General features: G+C 39.8%; 1 protein-coding gene across 1 annotated transcript in view; it reads right to left on the bottom strand.

Annotated features, from left to right (window-relative positions):
- Positions 1–927: 927 nt before the first annotated feature.
- Positions 928–19468, bottom strand: part of LOC139725067 (ral guanine nucleotide dissociation stimulator-like 1) — a 53712-nt gene continuing 35171 nt past the window's right edge. Inside the window, exons 6-17 of the mRNA XM_071636155.1 lie at positions 17776–17915; positions 13519–13731; positions 12110–12213; positions 11489–11573; positions 10494–10604; positions 9373–9498; positions 8050–8171; positions 6242–6340; positions 4793–5207; positions 3436–3600; positions 2828–2942; positions 928–1321 (exon numbers count right to left, since the gene is read on the bottom strand). Of these exons, the coding sequence (XP_071492256.1) occupies positions 1116–1321; positions 2828–2942; positions 3436–3600; positions 4793–5207; positions 6242–6340; positions 8050–8171; positions 9373–9498; positions 10494–10604; positions 11489–11573; positions 12110–12213; positions 13519–13731; positions 17776–17915 (1901 nt within the window). The 3' untranslated portion in view covers positions 928–1115. The remainder of the gene's footprint in view (positions 1322–2827; positions 2943–3435; positions 3601–4792; positions 5208–6241; positions 6341–8049; positions 8172–9372; positions 9499–10493; positions 10605–11488; positions 11574–12109; positions 12214–13518; positions 13732–17775; positions 17916–19468) is intronic.

Here is a 19468-nt window from a genome sequence, read left to right as displayed (position 1 = left end):
AATCAACTAAGAGATTCACAAGGAATTAAAAACAAAACAAAACAAAACAGTCAGGCTCGCAAGTTCCACCTGGTGGCTGGTTTGAAAACCATACTGTCTCTAGCAGCATTGAGAAGTCAATTGAGAGGTACTGAAATATGCACATCAAAGACTCATTCATCTCAGGCAGCAAACCAATGAACACAACATGTGCCTCATCACTCTACAACATTTGAGGGAGTGATACGAGATCTTCATGGTGAGATTCACCTACACTGTCAGCATCTGAATGCAGTATTTGGTGGGGAAGACTGCTCTTCATGTTTTTGTTTTCAGTTTATGAATTTCTTCCACGCTGATGAAATACTGGTTAAACCAATCTTGATTGGACCTCAATTAAGATAATCATATAATAAATGGTTCAGATACCCCCAAATTCACTCTTGACTATGAACATTTACAAGGCAAGAATGCACTTCTAGAGCTAGTCGGGCTTCAGCTCGACATCAGGGTGTGTCACACCATACTGCAGCTGAAATGGATAGATCTGCTGAAGTCTACTGTTCTATGTAGTTTGGCAAGATATGACGGAGCGTTCATCATTCCACAACATGGTGGTCAGCTCAACATTCACTATCAGTTCACTTCAGAGTATGTAAGACAGGTAAGCAGAACTTTCCATTCTTCTTGATGAATTCACAAGCAAATAACCTATCAAATCCTTGTGAAGGCGAAACTCAAACAGACTGTGTGTGTTTGAGAATTTACTCAGCTCTCTCTATTCTGCCCCATCTTCAACAACTCCTGCACTGGACTGTACACAACCTGTGGCAGCATCTATTCACTACATCTGTCCACTACACAGTACTGGTAGTGTGGACAAGGAATGCATACTTTAGACTACTGAAACGTAGCTCAGAAAGTCGTCACCAACATCTGAGAAGACAGGAGTCGGTCCTCGCCCATTCTCACATCAACAGTGGGAAGCTCAGCAACAGGAAACAAAGCCTGGCATTTGTTCCAGCGATGCTACCCCACAAACACAATTGTGTCTTGTTCTCCATGTAGGACACTTTGAATGAGTCATAATAGTAGGAAGTGGGTCCATGGAACAAGACGGCATCCCTTGTTGTGTTTCATCTCGAATCATCACGCACCTTGACCCAAGACATCCGCTTGATATGCAGCCGTTTTGAGTTCTTCTGATTGCTACGGAGACTTTTCTTCTTTGTGGAGGTCACAGAATTCTCCTCGGTGGATGATTTCTTGCGAAGGAGGAAGTGTGGCTGTGCAGCAGCATTCATGGCGTAGAAGACATTGGCATCATCAGGTATCTGAAGCTCTGGGTAGACAAAAATGAGGTTCAAAATAGAAAGTTGATGTCTGTTTTTTTGCAATATCTCTCAATTTTTTTTAAGAACAAAAAAACACAAAACACCCGTAGTATATAAAAGAAGGACCACTAATAACAACAGCATCATTCAATATTACTCTTTGTACAGTCAGGGGAACTCATTTTTTGTTGTTGATAAATACAATGCTTAACCCTAAAGGGGCCGGGCTTTTTTGGCTATGCTCAGGCCGGGGGGAGGATGGATTCTGCCCCCCCCTGAGATCTCGGCCATCGGTGGCGCGATCGCGATGAAATTTTGCATGCGTGAGACCCGCGTCATAATCTACAAGATTGTGTCATAAGATTTTTTGAAACAATCAATTTCTAATTTTAATTAATTAATTATGCAAATTAAGCTCAAGATCATATTTTAGCCTAATTAAAAGCATTGAGAGTCTAATTTTTGATCTGTAAATCTGTTTTAGCATATTCAACGATTGTACATCACAAAAACTTCCAAAATTTATTTCAATTCTTATGTATTTTATTGTTTTCAGAATTTCTTTGTTTTTCAACTTTTGTTTTTTCTTTGTTTTTTCATTGGAAATTGTCACTGACCACTTTTCTACCATAATTAGCCCAAAACTAATCAATGAAAGTGATTAATTGTAAAAATAATCAGGTTTTTATGACTTTCATGACAGAGCACTGTTTTCCATAGGAAATGTACACAAAATCACAAAATTGCGCCCGTTTTGGGGCGACATTCCATTACAAAAATGGGCGTGGCTTTGCAAAAGTATGCGCGGACGTCGCAAATTTGGTCTCAAAAGTTGCGCGAGACTTGAACAAACAAAGTCAAGAAGCCTCGCGACAAGGCCTTCTCGCGTAACAGAATTATCGCGCGAAACGTCGAGGGGGGGGGCGGATTCCGTGATATAATATATAAGTGATATCTGGGAAATGTTTCCCATCTGAAGGGTTACTTAGTATCCAGTCTCTCTGACATTTCTTTGACACATGCAGGATACAGATTTATTTTGTGCTCAGCAATACCACATGGATGTGCCACATACATAAAGTCCTATCACAGATGTTGCCTGTCATATTCACATCAGTTAAATAATCCTCTGGGATCCTTCCTAAACATGAAGGCAATTTGACATACTTATGGACGTAACTTTTTTTTTGTCTGTTGTTACTTTCTTTCCCCCCTTTCAAAGAATGTCAATCCAATGCAAATGTTTCGTTAATTTGTTTCGTGGTTTCGTGGTGAATTCAGTTTTCCAGTGTCCTTCATAGCAATTCCACCTCAGTGTCTCATAGGACTACACCATGCCATGAGATACAAAAGTCTTTGCTTCTCCCCTCATTCTGCTTCAACCCTCAGCCAACCACATGTCTCTTGCAATATCAATGTCTACTCAGTGAAGGAGGTATTTAATCTCACCTCACTCGTGACTTGGAGACCAACTTTTGACTTTTGAGTGGGTTTGTCAAACTGGAATCACTCACCTTTCTCATCAAGGAGCTGAACAAGTTCAAAGTCATGGCAGTCATAGGTTGAAGACATGTGGTGTTTATCCATGGCTGTTTTGATAACGGCTGGAGTGTGTTCTTGGTGTGAAATCTGTAGGATGAGTGCAAATAGCAAATTAGGGAGAGTTAACACTGGATGTTACTTTTGTCCTTAGAAGACAAGAAGAAGCCTGATCAGTAATAGCAGTCTCCCCCCCCCCCCCCCACACCCCGATCAGAAATAAGTGATATTTTCTTTCAAAAGAAGGTGATTCCATGACAGCACTGGCTGCCATGTAACGTTTGTCTTATCACCCAGGAACCACTGGTTATAAAACGTCATCTCGTGTACATCATTTAACACTCATTTAAATCAAGACAACTACATATTACTAGATGTTATATTTGATCAATCAAGAATTTCAGGTGAAATCAAAAATCCACTTTGAACGTTTCCATTGATAGCATGACCAATGCTTGTATTTCTCACATATATCAGTGTTCCTTTGCACTAGTGTACTTGATGATATCTTCTAAACACTGAGTACATCATATGATGCTTTACAATATGCTGCACACACTAACATCCCAAGGGCAGGGCTTACCACGAGACTCCGGTAGATGTTACCATCTCCCTCCTGCTGTAGGCTCTCATCCAGCCCAACCCGAATGATGCGGCAAGACTCCGATGGGAATTCATAGAGGCAGGAACTGGATGACTGGCGATTCAGGGTTGGCAAGCAGGCCAGGGACAGGGAAGCTTTCAAGGGCTTGGGGTGAAGAAAGCAGAGAAGAAGACTTTTTTCATTCAAATGAAGGCAATGAATTAGGGCAGAAGAGTGAATACAAAACATTGAAATAATACTTTCTTAGTCAAAATCATTTATTTGTACTTGATGGTGGATGACATAATACTCAACAACAAATTTTTTTTATTTCCTTGACCGACATATTGCCCTACATTGAAGTAAATAAGCACCAAATTAATGAGTGTTTTTAGAAGTAGCCATGATAAAAAGATCATGTGCATACATACATACAGCTTCCACTCGACAGCCAGTGCTGGTTCTAATCCTGATAGCATGCAGCAGGTACTGTGTACCGGTATATATTCAAATAAATTACATTCTTGCATCGAGCTGTTTTTATTGCAACTGATTGACTAATTGCCCTTCATCAACATAATCTTTCACTGGATTAATCATTTACTGCACATCAATGTAGGGCAATTTGTCAATCAGCTGTAATAAAACAGCTCAACACAAGAATTTTGTTTATTTGAACAGCCTCCCTGAATATCAAGTATTGATTGCACAACACTGTCAGGGAGGAGCCCTACCCTACACGCTTTGAAAATTTTTCACTTAAATTTATCAGAAGACGGCAATTCAGTGTTAAGTCATTGTGTGTGTTTCTGGATAAAATCATTGGCTTTAATCATACAATCGTCATGCAGTAAACAATAATTCCATAAATTCTTCCATTCTTTGAAAACTAAAGACTTTCCCAATTGCCTTTATCACATGGATGTTTTACTGTAAAAGTGGAAATTTTCTTGGTGTTGACATTTTCGCGCATTTCGCGCAACCAGCGCGAAAATAAAACCATGTGAATATTTTTGCTTGCCATATGTTCCTCTACTTTGTGTCTTGATTCTGCAGAATTAAAAACACACGAAACTCTTCTTACCCAGCCAAGCGCGAAAAATTAGTCTCGCGAAAATATCCACTTTTACAGTATTAGCAACATAAACTAAGTTGTGTGTTTAGTCTGAAACATGAGATGATCACTGGGCTGGAATAAAGCCAATTTCCTCGTAGCCCCCAACCCCATGGCATCTCCCATCTATCATGACATTAAACAAATTCACGATTACTTGCTTCACATCCTTCAGTCCTATTTACTCCTAATGGGGTCTGCTCCATGAGAGACAGGGAGGTCTGCTGGGGAGAAAGTCCTTACCCTTGGGGGCCTGGCAGGACTGTTCTCCACCGATATGAGACTGGAATCCCTGCTGCTGCCTTCCGTTGACGTTGATGACATTGACATAGACGTGGACCCTGATGTGGAAGTTGAAGACGACGACGACGATGAAGAGGAGGATGAAGATGACGTTGATGCCATGGTGGAGGATGGCAGATGGTTGTCTATGCTGGCAAGACTAATGCTGTCTTCAGAAGATGGTGTTGATGAGGTACTACTGATGCTGCTGGTGCTGCTGTGGTTCTTGGCACCATGACCGGTCCGACTCCGCACCGGGATTCCCCTGTCACTGCTGCTGTGCCCATTGCTGCTGTTACTATTGGTATTGGAAGGGTTGCAGTTGGTGGGGCAAGTGCGGTGCTTGTAATCCTCAGCCGTGAAGCTGAAGAACTTTCTGGAGAGGAAAGGGGTAAGCAAGAGACGCGGGTTGGGGTAGGAGGTCTGAGGAGATGGGGAAAGGGTGGAGCAGAGAGTGGGGAGGAAGGCCCCACGGCGTGGGGTGGATGGGGAGGTGCCAGAAATGGAGTGACATGGCTTTCTCAGGGAAGGGGCCACATCAGCATCACTTGGGCTATGACAAGATCTGGGGCGATGCAAGAAGGGTCTGGCTGGGGTGGATTTGGGCCTTGCCAGTCGGGGTGAGGTGGTGAAAATTCTCCTTCTGGTACAGTCAGGAGAGTTCAGATTAGTAGGACTTAGTCTTGGGTTAAGAATGGGGACAATATCAAAGTCAAAAACAGTTTTTAGAACATTGGAAATGAACTGGTCATATGACTTCTTTCATGTAAGTTACCACAATGATAACATACTGAAATGATTTAAAATAAGGAATTGCACATGATTCCAAAGAGCATCTACCATAGCATCATCACTTCCTAAATGGATACAACAGACAAGACATAAAGCTCTTGGTAACTATCTGAAAGTATTACTCTATCCAGGGGCGGATCCAGAGGGGGGTGCAACCAGCGCATGCCCCCCTTTGATTTTCGTCAAAAACAGAAGAAATAAAAAGAAAAAAAAAATGAAATGAAACCCGGAAGTGGCACCAGAAATATTAGTCACGCCCCCCCCCCCCCCCTTTACAGAATTCCTGGATCGCCCCTGCTATCCTATATGTTTAAAAAAGACAGATAGACATCAGATGCCTATTTCAAGCACAGAAGTTTCTCAGAATGTTTTTGCAATAATTGTAGTTGCAGCAACAACAACTCATAAACTTAGATCATCTATTAAAGGTCCCCTGGAGTTGAGAACCTTAAACAATGTTAAGAGTTCATGGTATTGTACAGTTAGTACCCCTTGAGTTTTGAAAAGATTGTTATCAAGAGAAATATAAATGGGCTAAAAGAAAGATATGAAGAGATATGTATTGATATTGACATTTACTTAGGTAGATATCACACACCCATGACATGTCTGACCCACCTGTTCATCTTGGGCTTGTCCGTCTTCAGGAGAGTGGGTGTAGTTGGTGCTGAGCTGGGTATTGCATTGGGGGTCTCAACCCTCTCAGATTGCTCACAGCTGAGTATTGCAGAAGAAATATATAATGGCACACATGCAGTCACAATAACCTCAAAGAATTCTAGCATTTATATCACATACAGTTATTGATTATTATAAAATGGGTTCAAGAATGTAGCCAATTGGAAGCGCTGAAATGAGTCACGTGTGCGTGCATTATTTTCTTCAGGTAAGCACTAAGAAGAGTCTCTCTTCCACCTCCCTGGCCTGACGTACGTCACAATGTTTTACACTAGCAGTGCGCACTCAATCAGTTGTTACAAGTGCGTCACGCGCTACTATACGCGCTGTCAATCCTGTAAACAACTTCTAGTTCGGGCCGCGGGCTGCCACAACAGCCGGCGGCCTTTCTTATGCATAACAGTACGTGGCGTACGTATACTCTTATACGTACGTACAGTACTAGGTGAGTGTGCGGGATTTCCGAGTGCGACGTGCGTAAATGTTTGGGACGAACATCTTCGGACATCTTGACTTTTGAGCGAGTGCTACATGTAGCTGACTGGTATTGACCCACAAAGGTACGTGAATAATGCTGTTAGTTTTCGACCCATTTTATAAAACTAATGATGCACAGGATTATTTCGTGGCGTTAGTGAAGGTGCGGCTCACTCTCGAGTATTGACAACGGTTGCAAACATGCACCATTGTCAATACTCTCGAGCGCGCCGCACCTTCACTAACACACTCTAACCTGTGCATCATTAGTATATCAACCTCCAAACATATTGCCTGGAAGCCTACTGGCATGCAATAGTTATTCATTGAGAGCACACCAACACAGCTCTTGGAAATTGTCATTTCTGCACTGCCATAATTTTTTTTTCTTTTTTTTTTGCTGGAATATCAATGTAACAAAATTACATCACTTGACATCATATTTGATTTGATATGATTTGATATGACTTTTTCATCATTTTGTCAAACAAACATGAAAACATGTATTCTTTAAAAATATTATTCCAGGTCATAGCCCTTTCAGCAAGTTTTGACATGGACACTTTTATACGATCTTTTGCAGAGATTGATAGTAGTTAATCCATTAAACACACCACAGAGTTGTTGTTTTTCTATACATCAATATCAAAAAGAATGCTTCAGATTTTCTTACTATGGAAGCCTAAATTTGAACAAATTAAATACCAGTAAGTACTTCATCCTGTTGTTTGTTCGTTTTTTCTCAGTGGTTAACCACTACAATATTTGCTTTAGATGTCATAATTTTACAGATTTCGAACAAAGTGTCCTCTATCATTAGTACTGAGAGTGAGAGAATGAAGATATCTGAATATCTTTTGAATGTTGCTCTCTCTAGTGATAGGTAATGTGATAGGTAATGCAAGAGTACCTGAGTAATGCGCACCTGCATTCATAAAAGAAAACAGATTTCCATAAATTTTCTACAACATGCATTTCTCTCTTCTCTTCTCTGTCTTGGAATAGATTTCCCACATTAGAATCAGAGCACTGATCATTTCAGTCGTCTATCATCTTTTACTTTAACATGAACAGGGGAAACAGCAGCATGGTGACACCAGTTGGCGCCTTCACACTTCCCACAGGACACTACAGAATTATTAAAACATGGAAAATCACAATCTGCAGCCTGAAGCTCACTACAGATTTCTTTATGAGTTTCTTTGGATGTGATCAGTGTGAGGTTCATTATTTCTATGAAGGCACTGAAGGGACTTGTAACCAAGACTTACCACTCTTGGTATGTCAGGACATGGATCTCATTGAACCACTCCAGGAACTTGTCGTTGGGCAAGATCTGATAGTTCTTGCTGGCCATCTGAAGCAGTTTGATCTGGGCAACTACCTCAAACTCCTAGACAAATGAATAAAAAAAATCAATATATGAAACAAGGTGAAATATATGTGAGTTTTGAGAGGATAAGTTCTACAGAAGAGTTCTAGTTTTACTTACTTGACCTAATTTCTGTGTGCAGTGCATCAGTGAATGCATTGTGCCTGTATTATTTTTGGTTCACAGTAGTTAGGGTACAGGGAAATATTTTACATCATGGCACTTGAGCAATGAGGCAGCACAGTGGAAGCTGCTGCACTCTTCTAGCTCAAACAAAAACAAGACATGATTGAATGTACGTACAAGTGTCTGTCAACTCTGAAATAATGAGATCCAACACTTTGCATGAATTAATCCGTAACCTCTTTTGACTTCCTAGAGTGAAGTTTTCTTTCCTTTCTTTTCCAAAAAGCGAACATAATTTCAGGGATGTTTGACTTCCAAGGCAAATTTCCTATGATTAGACCACATCCTCTAAAAGGCTAACATGATTCCTCCAAACAAAATCACACCAGGACAAAATAACATTAAAAACTTAAGAGTCATTAGTTGCCATACTTTAGCAATCAATCAACATCCAACACTAACAATCGAAGTAGGTATTGAGGGGGTTGCTACTGATTGCTAGCTTTCATGTCAAATGCCAAGGTTTGTTCTGAAGTCAAGTCTGCTACACACAGTTCACTACTTTTAAAGTATCAGTTTCTCCTCTTTTTTTTTTTTGATGTTGCTAAAGTGTACTGCTTGATTGTGTATCTGCAAATCTAGCATGTATCAGTGTCCAGTCAAACCTGCCCTAGTGGCCACCTGTTAATGACCCTGACCATAGCAGCCACGTGTCTATAAAGGCCACATTTTTTGTCTCTGTTGAATGGCCACTGATAAAAAGACAGGTTTTACTGTATTTCATATCATCATACAGTGGCTCATGTAGACAGTCAACCAACTTTCAAGCCTGCTAATGATCACTGATCACTCGTCCATCATACTATCAGCAAAGTTCTCATCTGACACCAGCACTTAAACAAGGAAGTGGATTCCACAAGCATTCACCGTGGAAGGAACATTCCTTTCTCAATGTTAGAATATCAGAAGTTCTACAGAATTCTAGCTATCATTTCTAAATTCAACTGCCACGCTGCAGACTCGAACCCAAATCACGATACCTGCATGGATTAGACCTTGTTTAGCAAGTTATGTCTCTACTTTTATTTCATTTTACCTTCCTCTTCTTCTCAAAGTTGATTAAGTGGCCGTCTACAGTGTCCGGGAAGGCAGTGTCGATTTTGATCAAATCTGTCAGGAAGGTTCCAAGGTACGGCACTGTTCCATTCACCTTACCATGCCACTGGAAAGCAAGAGGGTGAGATAAAGGGTATTAAACAATGACAGACATGTTAGTATTAGAAACTGAATCAAACTTGTTCTCTGATACATCAGATCCACAGATGAAGATAAATCATGTACTCATAACTATTGAACACAGAGAAATTGGTCTGGAAAAAATTCCTGCCTGTCAAGAATAATGACTTACAACAGGTAAGAGCTGCACTCCACCGCAGTTGCATGAACAAAGACTCGCGACATAATACTGTAAAAGTGGATATTTTCGCGCGACTAATTTTTCGCGCTTGGCCGGGTCAGAAGAGTTTCGCGTGTTTTTAATTCCGCGGAATCAAGACGTCACGCACAGGAACATATGGCAAGGAAAAATATTCGCGGGCTTTTATTTTCGCGCTAGTTTCTGGTTGCGCGAAATGCGCGAAAATTTCAACACCGCGAAAATTTCCACTTTTACAGTATCTCAAATTTAAGCATCCTGAATAAATCATAATAACCAACTCAAATTATACTGTCTTCCAATTCACTCAATATGTTTATGCATCTTGTAAAAAGGTTTTAGACACAAGAGCTTGTTTTTCATCCAGTAAACCCACATCACTTTTGCACTATTCTATACTTCCTCCTGCTTGACGTAAGCTTTATGACTTTCAAAGCACTACTAACCACATCATGCATCCATAAGCATGCTAATACCCCCCCCCCCCCCCCCCCCTTCCCCTCGCCAATTTTCTGGCAAACTTCCAGGTAGCTTTTTTTTTTTTTTTGCCAGTCACAAGGCCATTCAGCATTTCTTCTTAAAGGTAAACTCTACAACAAACTTCAGGATTAAATGCCAACAAATAACAAACAAAAATGGATAAATATCTGAATCCAAATAAGTGTATGCATATGTCAAAAAATTGAGTTAAGGACAAATACGTGCCTGAATGACTAAATTGGTCCAAAGTAACAAAGCTTATATCCTGAGACAAGAGATAATTGTAAGAACACAATGCTTACTGATTCTCTCCTCTGAACTACCAGCTTATCTGAGCTCATCATTTTCTTCAAGGATCGCGTTGTCTTTTTGCTGCTCCTTGGTGATACGGAAGCAAACTTGGCTGTCCCCTCCTATGGTTGAAAAAGAATAACATCATTTGTAATAAATGTCAGAAATGCTCTGGTAAAACTCCCCTCCTGATGACTAATACTGCCTGCACTATTTGAGTAATTTGCTTTTTGTGCAGTCATGTAAATTCTAGCTGCTGATTTTAAAGCACATGAAGAAAGTGCTACACTATTATTGCACTTTGTCCTCAACCATTCAATATGCAGGTGCAATAAGAAGGTCTTAAAGGGTGTGTACAGTTCTGGTCGAGGTAAAGATTTAGCTTTTAACGTTTTGCGAGAAATTCAAAAACCACTCTATGAGATGTCAAAGAGCATGCAGTTCTAAGGGGTATCAAAAGTTTATTCGATGAAAATCGGTTTGGAAATGGCTGAGATATCCAAAAACAAGGTGAAACAAAGAGATCCTAATAAAGTTGTGGCATGTCGCCTTTTATTATTAGCACTTTTTTGGATATCTCGGCCATTTGAAAAACAATTTTCATCAAATAAGCGTTGAATCCTTCTTAAAATTACATGCTCTTTCATATTTCAAAAGAGGCTTTTCATTATCTCACTTAGGAATGTTCAAAACATGAGTCCCTACCTCAACCAGTACTGTACAGTCCCTTTAAGTTTTCCTTTTTTGTTTGTTTGTTTTTTTCTGTGAAACTTGCTAGAATTTCCAGTTGTAGACATTAGCAAACCAACATATCAAATGTAAAGATGTAGGTAGGATTGAACTAACCTGTGATAACGTTATCACTGGGAGCACCGTGAATAATTAAAATGAACAAAATATCGTGAGTCTTGATTATAAATCAGACAAGTAAAATCACACATAAAGTTATATTCATAATAAAGTGCTACAACACATGCCACTTCTCCCTGATTCCTAAGATCCCTACCTTGTTGATGATTTCTCGCCACGTCTCAAAGTTGTTGTCATCATGGAAGATACTGGCCAGATCCTCATAGAGGGCTAAACTGGATCTAGCAAAGACAAAGCATTCACAGAGAAATGGGTGGAATTACAATAATCATTCTGATATCAAACTACCATCTATAGAGCAGCTGTTAATGATGATAAAGACAATGTATGCAAACAGATTGTCTCCCACTAAAAACTTTGTTCATGTAATTTTTGAATTAATCACCAGAAATTGACCAAAAACACTCCTTCTTTTTGGTGATGTGTCTCACAAAAACAACTCTAACACATATGAATGTATTCACTGCCTGTTGGAGTGGTTCCAGCTCCACAGCTCTACTGCAGTATTCAGCAATCTCACAAGTTTTAGCTGGGTTGTGGTACACTTCATTTCATTGGTCTGAGATCACTGTTATGGTTTATGGGAAGAAAACTCTGCCAGTCTCTTACCTCTATGCTAATGTCCTAGAAAGAACAAAGCATTATGTAGTGCTCAGATAAAAGTACTCTTATCACACATAAGACACTGTGTTCTTGCTGAGTCTGGGATAGCTGATGGTAGGATGAAAATTTTGGATGGTTACTACGACAGACTCACTTTGGAACCATGTTCCACGCTCGCCTCAGTCTGTAGATGGGATGAGACTGAAGTGCTGAGATGATGGCCTTCAATGATGAGAAATTCTTGAGCTCCCGACAAGTCTGGTGAGATGGGACAAAGTCTCTGATAAGTGCATGTTGGTTGTTTGATGTATGAGATGTGCAGCCTCACTTAATCAAACTTGTCAAATTTGCACAGCTATATAAGATGAAAGAAGTTATGTTGATTGAAATGCTGATAAACCTGCGCACGCTCTTATGAGAACTGCGTACAAGTAACTCCCGTTAATAACTCCCGTTATAACAAAGTCCTTGGGACATGCGGTTTTCTTTCATTACATCATTTTTTTTCTTTCATAGCCAAACAGATAAATTATCTGGTATATAAAGATATTCAGACAATGATTTTGGATACTGAATCTTTATCTGAATGTAGCATAATTTCGTTGTAACCGTGCTCATTATAACAGGAGTGCAATGTATTCAACTCTACTGGCATATTTCTTCTACAGTCGAAAGCAGTCACTGTGCCATTTCTACAGCAAAACTGGAATAAATCCAACTCTAGGACAACTAATTCATTTCATAAGCTTGCTCATAACCAGTATCAAAATCTTGTCTGCTGACTGATTATCATGCATGCCCATATGAAAAAGATTACCACACTAATACCATACATCACTGCACTGATGGCGATCAAGTTAAAGTTTAATACCCAGCCGAGTTCATTTCTAAACATTAAACTCGTGACCTAGAAGTCACCCCACATTCAAATCCAAGTTTCTCTTTATTCTGTAAAGATGTCATCCTACATACTGGAATTAAGGGTGATATACTCTTAATATCAAACCTTGGTCAGGTAGGAGAAGAGTTGAAAAGAATAACTGATATAGGAAGGGGCCAGGCCAACCAAACATGTCTAATTCCACACAGGATACTTCTCTCTCAGTGACTTGAGGCACCAGCCAGCTGCCAAGCATGTAGTACGCATTGCAGGCCCATTTAACCGAATTCAATGAGTGTTTCCTGAATAAACTTTTTTGAATAGTGCCCCTCACCTGACAGCCTGCCTTTACCTCATTAAAAAAAAAAAATGTTCAATGGCAAGTGGCTGCTAATCACATGAGTGAAATTTGACACTCTTCTTCCATTATCTTATTTTGAATTCTTCATCATTTCGGGCTGTTTTTACAGGAAAGAGTGCAAACCCTCAATTTTGTATGACAAATCAAATGTTCTTATATGTTTACTAGCATTGTCATTGCGGACTACAGAGAGTGTATTTTTTTTTCACTTTGTCATATTTGAAGAAATCTTCAAATTGATAACAGGCTACATATAGGCTAGATCTGCATAAATGTATGGATCTGACATGAGGGGACATCATAGGAGGACACTTTTACTCACCTGGGCTACCTCAATCCATTTTGTGATGATGGACGCTCTGACCAATGGCCGAAGCCCTCTGTCCTCAAGAATGGTGGACATCACCTTCATGGTGATGTCATTGAATTGATTGACAGTTGCTATGACGGTGACAGGGTCCACGCCCCTCTTCTTGTCTCTCCGAGACCAGATGGAGCCCAGACAGTGCTGTGGGATCACTTTGCGAAACAGTTCCTGATAGCAGCAAAAATATAAACGAAAAAATATTAATTTTCCTTCCCACTATACTACATATCACCTCAAGTTTATCAAATCTAAATATCAGCACAGTACCAGAACTGCAAAACAGTGCCTGATAGCAGCAAAAATATAAATTAAAAAATATTAATTTTACTTCCTACTATACTAGATATCATCTCAAGTTTATCAAATCTAAATATCAGCACAGTACCAGAACTTGATCAGTATCTCTTCTTAGTTTACAATTATATCTAAAATGGCAGCAATTTGTTGTGGAGTAAACATATTTTTGCTTGTTTGGTCAAATTCTTCAATATGAGCTTGGTGACAGAGAAAAACGATGCATCTTCTCACATCATCTCACACATCAGTATAATGCACAAGTTCTAAATTAGGTGTCGTGGAACTTTTTTTTTTCTTCAGCAAACTTCTTCTTGCCCAGCCAGTAAAAATTCTTTGTCTTGGCAGGGCATTTGAACACTTTGAACACAAGACCCAGGTGCCTGTAACAGGAGGATATCTAGACCACATTGCTTCCTGGCATGTGCCTCTGTTTCTCCGTGTTCCAAACTTTTTTCCTAAATCCAGGGATGCATTCCCCATTCTCACAGCAGTACCTGGATGCACACATTGTATGTCCCTAACAGTTCTAAGATCTCACTGTACTTATTAAGAGTCTTGGGATAGTCTTGCTGACTCATCCACAACTGTCATAATGTCACCACAATTCACTGACTGCAAGAAAACTTGTCTCATTGACTCAACACAGCAGACTGCCCCTTTCCCTCCACTCACCCATACCCGCTAAATACTCTATGTGGGCAGAGACATAACAAGGCAATAGTCCACATTTCCAAATATCCCTACTTCAAATCCAATGATTATCATAAGGTGGACATGAAAGACATAGGCCTGAATTCACGAAGGTGGTACAAATGAAACCATGGTTTGAACCATGGACAAAAACCATGGAGCGCCAAGTGTCACACAGAATATTTTGTTACGAAATTGGTCATTTCGTCGACAAAATGACCGTTTCGTTAAAGAAATTATCATTTCGTGGACGAAATGTTCATTTAGTTACAAAATATTGTCATTTCGTTACAAAATAATCATTCCATCCACGAAATGACTGATTTCACAATGAACTATTCCATGCGACAATTGGCGCTCCATGGTTTTTGTCCATGGTTTAATCCTAATCAGGCTGGGGGGGGCGGAATCCGCCCCCCCTTGACGTTTCGCGCAATATCTTCGCAGCGCGATAAGCTCCTGCCGCGATGTTCCATGACTTTTTTCTTTCAAGTATCGCGCAACTTTTGAGACCAAAATTGTTGCACCCGCATGTACCGTTTTGACGCGACGCCCGTTCGAAAAAAATTTGTCAACCCCAAATTTGCTCCAAAACGTGATTTTGTGTACAAATCCAATGCAAATTGTGTTTTTTCAATTAATTCACATAAGAATTCATATCTTGACTTAGAATGGACGAAATTAATTTATTTTAGCATAATAAAGCTTCGAAAAATGTCTGTGACAAATTTTGGCCAAAAAACAAACAAAAACAAAAGGTCGAAAAACAAAGAAATACGTAAAAAATTCAAAAAACAATCAAATACATAAGAAATTAATTTCAATACAGATTTTTTTTTTATCCTATGTCTCAGGAGAATGATACAAGAAATATTTTTAAAAATAAATTAGCTTAATTAGAGCATTAATAAGTGATTTAGAGCCCAAAACTGATTTTATGCATAAATTACAATAATTAATTAATATAAAATATAAGAAAAATTTTTTGGAGAAAGCAACCATACATTTTGATAGTATACGTCGCGGGCGTCGCGTGTGCCGATTTTCGGCACGATCACGCGTTCCATAGGCGAGATCTGAAGGGGGGGCGGAATCCCCCCCCCCCCCCCCCCCCGATATAGCATAGCCAAAAAAGCCCAGCCTGATTAGGGTTAAACTATGGTTTCATTTGTACCACCTTCGTGAATTCGGGCCTGAGAGTTTAAAAACAAAGTGATGGTAATCCTTAACTTACATTTATTTTTTTGTGAGTTTTTGGTTTATAATATTGGTTTTCTCCAGCAGCTTCCTGAGTCAAATTGTTTCCATCTCACATGCCCATAATCAAACAATGAAATGGGTATGATGTATTCATTCAATGAACTGTCTGTCATTTTCATCCTTTGTTTCTGGGACATTCTTTGAGCACCAAGAATAAACAAAGGATAATTTTACAACATCCCTTTCCTGAAAGCTCTTGCAAAGTTCATACAATAAATAGCAAAAGAAATTTGCAGAAGCAAGTTGCCCTAACTCTAGTTTAACCTTAGGATGTCTTTTAATGAATGCATTTACTAATATGTGACCGGCGACAACGGTTTCAGGCAAAGGTTGGGAATTTTGAAAATTAATTTTTTCACTGAATCACACTGCCCATTTCCTAAGCTTTGCATTGATATAAAACACTTGTATTCTACGGCACCATAAGTGGGCATAGAAAGAGAAATAAAATACACTTTTTAAGTTGTTAGCCTGACAAAATTGCGAGAAAACAGGCTTTGAAGATTCACCTCTTTCTCAAAGACAATGTCCGAGCGGCGATGCGAGGGGAGAATCACCCATCCGTACGATGGTGCCAATTGATGTTAAGCTCCGCCTCTAGCAACCACATCGCCTTTTGATTGGCTCACTGAGAGAGTCAAATTTCCCGGGCACCTTCCTCGGAGCTCAGCGTATGGAGCCGAAAAACAATGCGTTTCGCTCGGGTTTGTTTACCAGTACGTCGTTCAAGATGGCGAATACGATAATTACACGTATGGTGTACATGTACATGTGTATAGTGCACGCATCGCGCAATGGCATCCACACGCCATGACCGTGTGCATGTAACAGGAGCGGTGGCGAATCCACACATTTCCAAATCGCGTTTTCATTGTGGTTGATTTGTCTTTATCATTGGCGACCCTTTTGAAGGCAGAAAATTGCTAGTGCTGGCAAGGGTCACGCTTCCTGTTTGTTTTGCTTTTACAAGACATGCATATGTTGCTTTGTTCGGTGGTGCTAATTAAATAAAACAATTACAAACAAACAAACAAACAAACACGACTCGTTAGTTTGGTGCGAACTTGACGTGTAGTATTTGAATATAATTGGTCACATGTGACCGCTCCTTTCCTCTCATCTACCTTCCATTGAGTCAGTCTGCTGTCATAATTTTTACTATATGTGCAAGTAGACAAATTTGAGAATATTTAGTTTTCTTTTCACACGATTATGTTATGCTACATGATTTTTGTTTCACTTCCGTTGTCGAACATTGCGGTAGAATAGTTTGGATAGAAAGCCAAACGAAGAGCACGCACAACAGAGCGAGCGCCCAAACCACTATACCAAGAACAATGGAGCATGTAATCGTGCACGCGTGGACAAAGCATTCCCCAAACGCTGCAACTGGTGTCTCCGAAAGCCCAATTATGTAAATGTGTGCGTCGAACCAGCCAATCGCGTGCGAGACCCTGCGCCGTAGCAACGCTGGGGATATTGGCGCGGCGTTCGAAAGAAGCTCGACACTGACGAGTGCGATCCAACATAGCGTGCTTAAAATTCCATTTTCGATAGGAAAAACTTAGTCTTATGCAATTAAATTTAGTGTAGATGTAGGAAACATATCAAAGATTCGATTTCTGCAAAAAACCTAAATCGACAAAAATAATGGTCAAAATCTTTGTACCCTGCCTAGGAGGGAATTTGCTCTTGCGACTTTTGCCTGAAACCGTTGTCGCGGGTCACATATGTTCTTGAGGTCAATGCAATTTCTTTGCCTGAAGATGGTAATAGCCCATTTCAATATCACACATTAAATGTTAAACCTTTATACTATACATCAAATGATGCAATACATTCAATAGGAAATCACACTTGACATGTGATAACCTCATCACTACACAACCCCATGACACTTGTACAGGGGCTAATAGCAATCAACAGACAGACAGACAGACAGACAGACAGACGAATGGGACGTACAGCCTCAATGAGGGTCAGCTGCTCCGCCAGCAGCCGACTGTCAATCTCCCGAATCTCCTGGAATCCCACCGTCCCCAGCATCATGAAGTCTACCTCGTCATTGACAGAGAACTGGAACTTGGGCTTCTCTGGAATGGTCTCTGTAAGATACAACACAAGACACACACAGTTTAACATTATCTAATTGTTGTAGTTAATGATAGATACGACATGGTAATATACTATGACTAAATGGGAACTGAGATCTAAATAGTTTGACATCCAATCTAGTGGGGCTAATGTTGGAACATTTTGTATATTCCTGACATCAAAAGTGGCCATGCTGTATTCAGATATACAATGTAGTTTAGTCAAACAAGTCTGTATGTAAACCTTCAACAAGAATGTTCAGTGAGAGCCAAGGCACTGCCACAAAGCCAACAGCATGCACTGTGTCACTTCTGCACTTCCTGTGCATGGTGTATACCTAATTCCATTACGCTGGCTTCCAGAAATCTCATTTCTGCATACATTGCCAATCATAGCTAGATTACCCAACTTTTAGACCGGCATAGAATACAACTAGATATTTCAATGATTGCAATAAGAATATTATCATCATTATCATTTCATATTGCTTGCCATGTATTTACATAACAAGAAGTCTGGCTAAAAGGTCATATGCACTGTGCACTTTGTTTCCTCATGTGTATGTGTACCATAATAAAAATATGCCTTGAATTATATGGAATTACTTCCGTTTAATCTCTCAGAAGGTAAAATATAACTAGAAAGAGTGAGTTTTCATAAATACACATCCAGTATGCGCAAAATAAAAATGGCATTCTGTGAATTGTAGGAATAGTGAATATTCATTTCATGGTATTCTATGGAGAAAATAATCAAAGAAACCTTTTGTCAAAAACTGAGGAAGTAGTTCAATCCACAAGATCTTTCCTTGATCTTCCACCATTAATATGCTGTTACCATGGCAACGCAGCTTCCAACATGTCCAAAAAATATGTCTTGCACATCTTCCCACCAAGACCAATGTGTGTGCCACATTTCATGAGCTTCAGTCGAATACAGAGGAAGTAGTTCAATCCGCAAGATCTTTCCTTGATCTTCTGCCATTTATATGCCATTACCATGGCAACGCAGCTTCCGACACGTCCGAAAAATATGTCTTCCACATCTTCCCACCAAGATCAAGGTGTGTGCCACATTTCATAAGCTTTGGTCAAAAAACTGAGGAAGTAGTTAAATCCGCAAGATCTTTCCTTGATCTTCTGCCATTAATATGCCGTTACCATGGCAACGTACTTTCGGGTACTATCAAAAAATGCGTCTTGCACATCTACAACCAAAGGCACACATCTGTACCAAGTTTCATGGAAATTGGGCAAAAACTGAGGAAGTAGTTTGCAACACAAATTTTTCCATCATTTTGGCTCATAATATGTGAGCTGTTACCATGGCAACATACTTTTTGTCACTGTCAAGAAATGTGTCATGGTGACCTATATCCTAAGACAAACATTCAATATGAATTCCATGAGAATTGGAAGAACACTGATGAAGCAGTTTTGCCATGAAGCATTTTGCCCTATATTTTACCAATAACATGCCGTTACCATGGCAACGCACTTTTTGCCACTGCGGAAATATGTGTCTTGCACATTAACATATTCAGATGAACATCTGTACCTAATTT

Source organism: Diadema antillarum, unplaced genomic scaffold, assembly GCF_040938485.1.
Source record: "Diadema antillarum isolate AM-2024a unplaced genomic scaffold, OU_Dant_1.0 seq00000014_RagTag, whole genome shotgun sequence".
Taxonomy (NCBI): domain Eukaryota; kingdom Metazoa; phylum Echinodermata; class Echinoidea; order Diadematoida; family Diadematidae; genus Diadema; species Diadema antillarum.
Note: the sequence above shows the minus strand (reverse complement) of the source record. Positions and strands in the feature narration are given on the sequence as shown.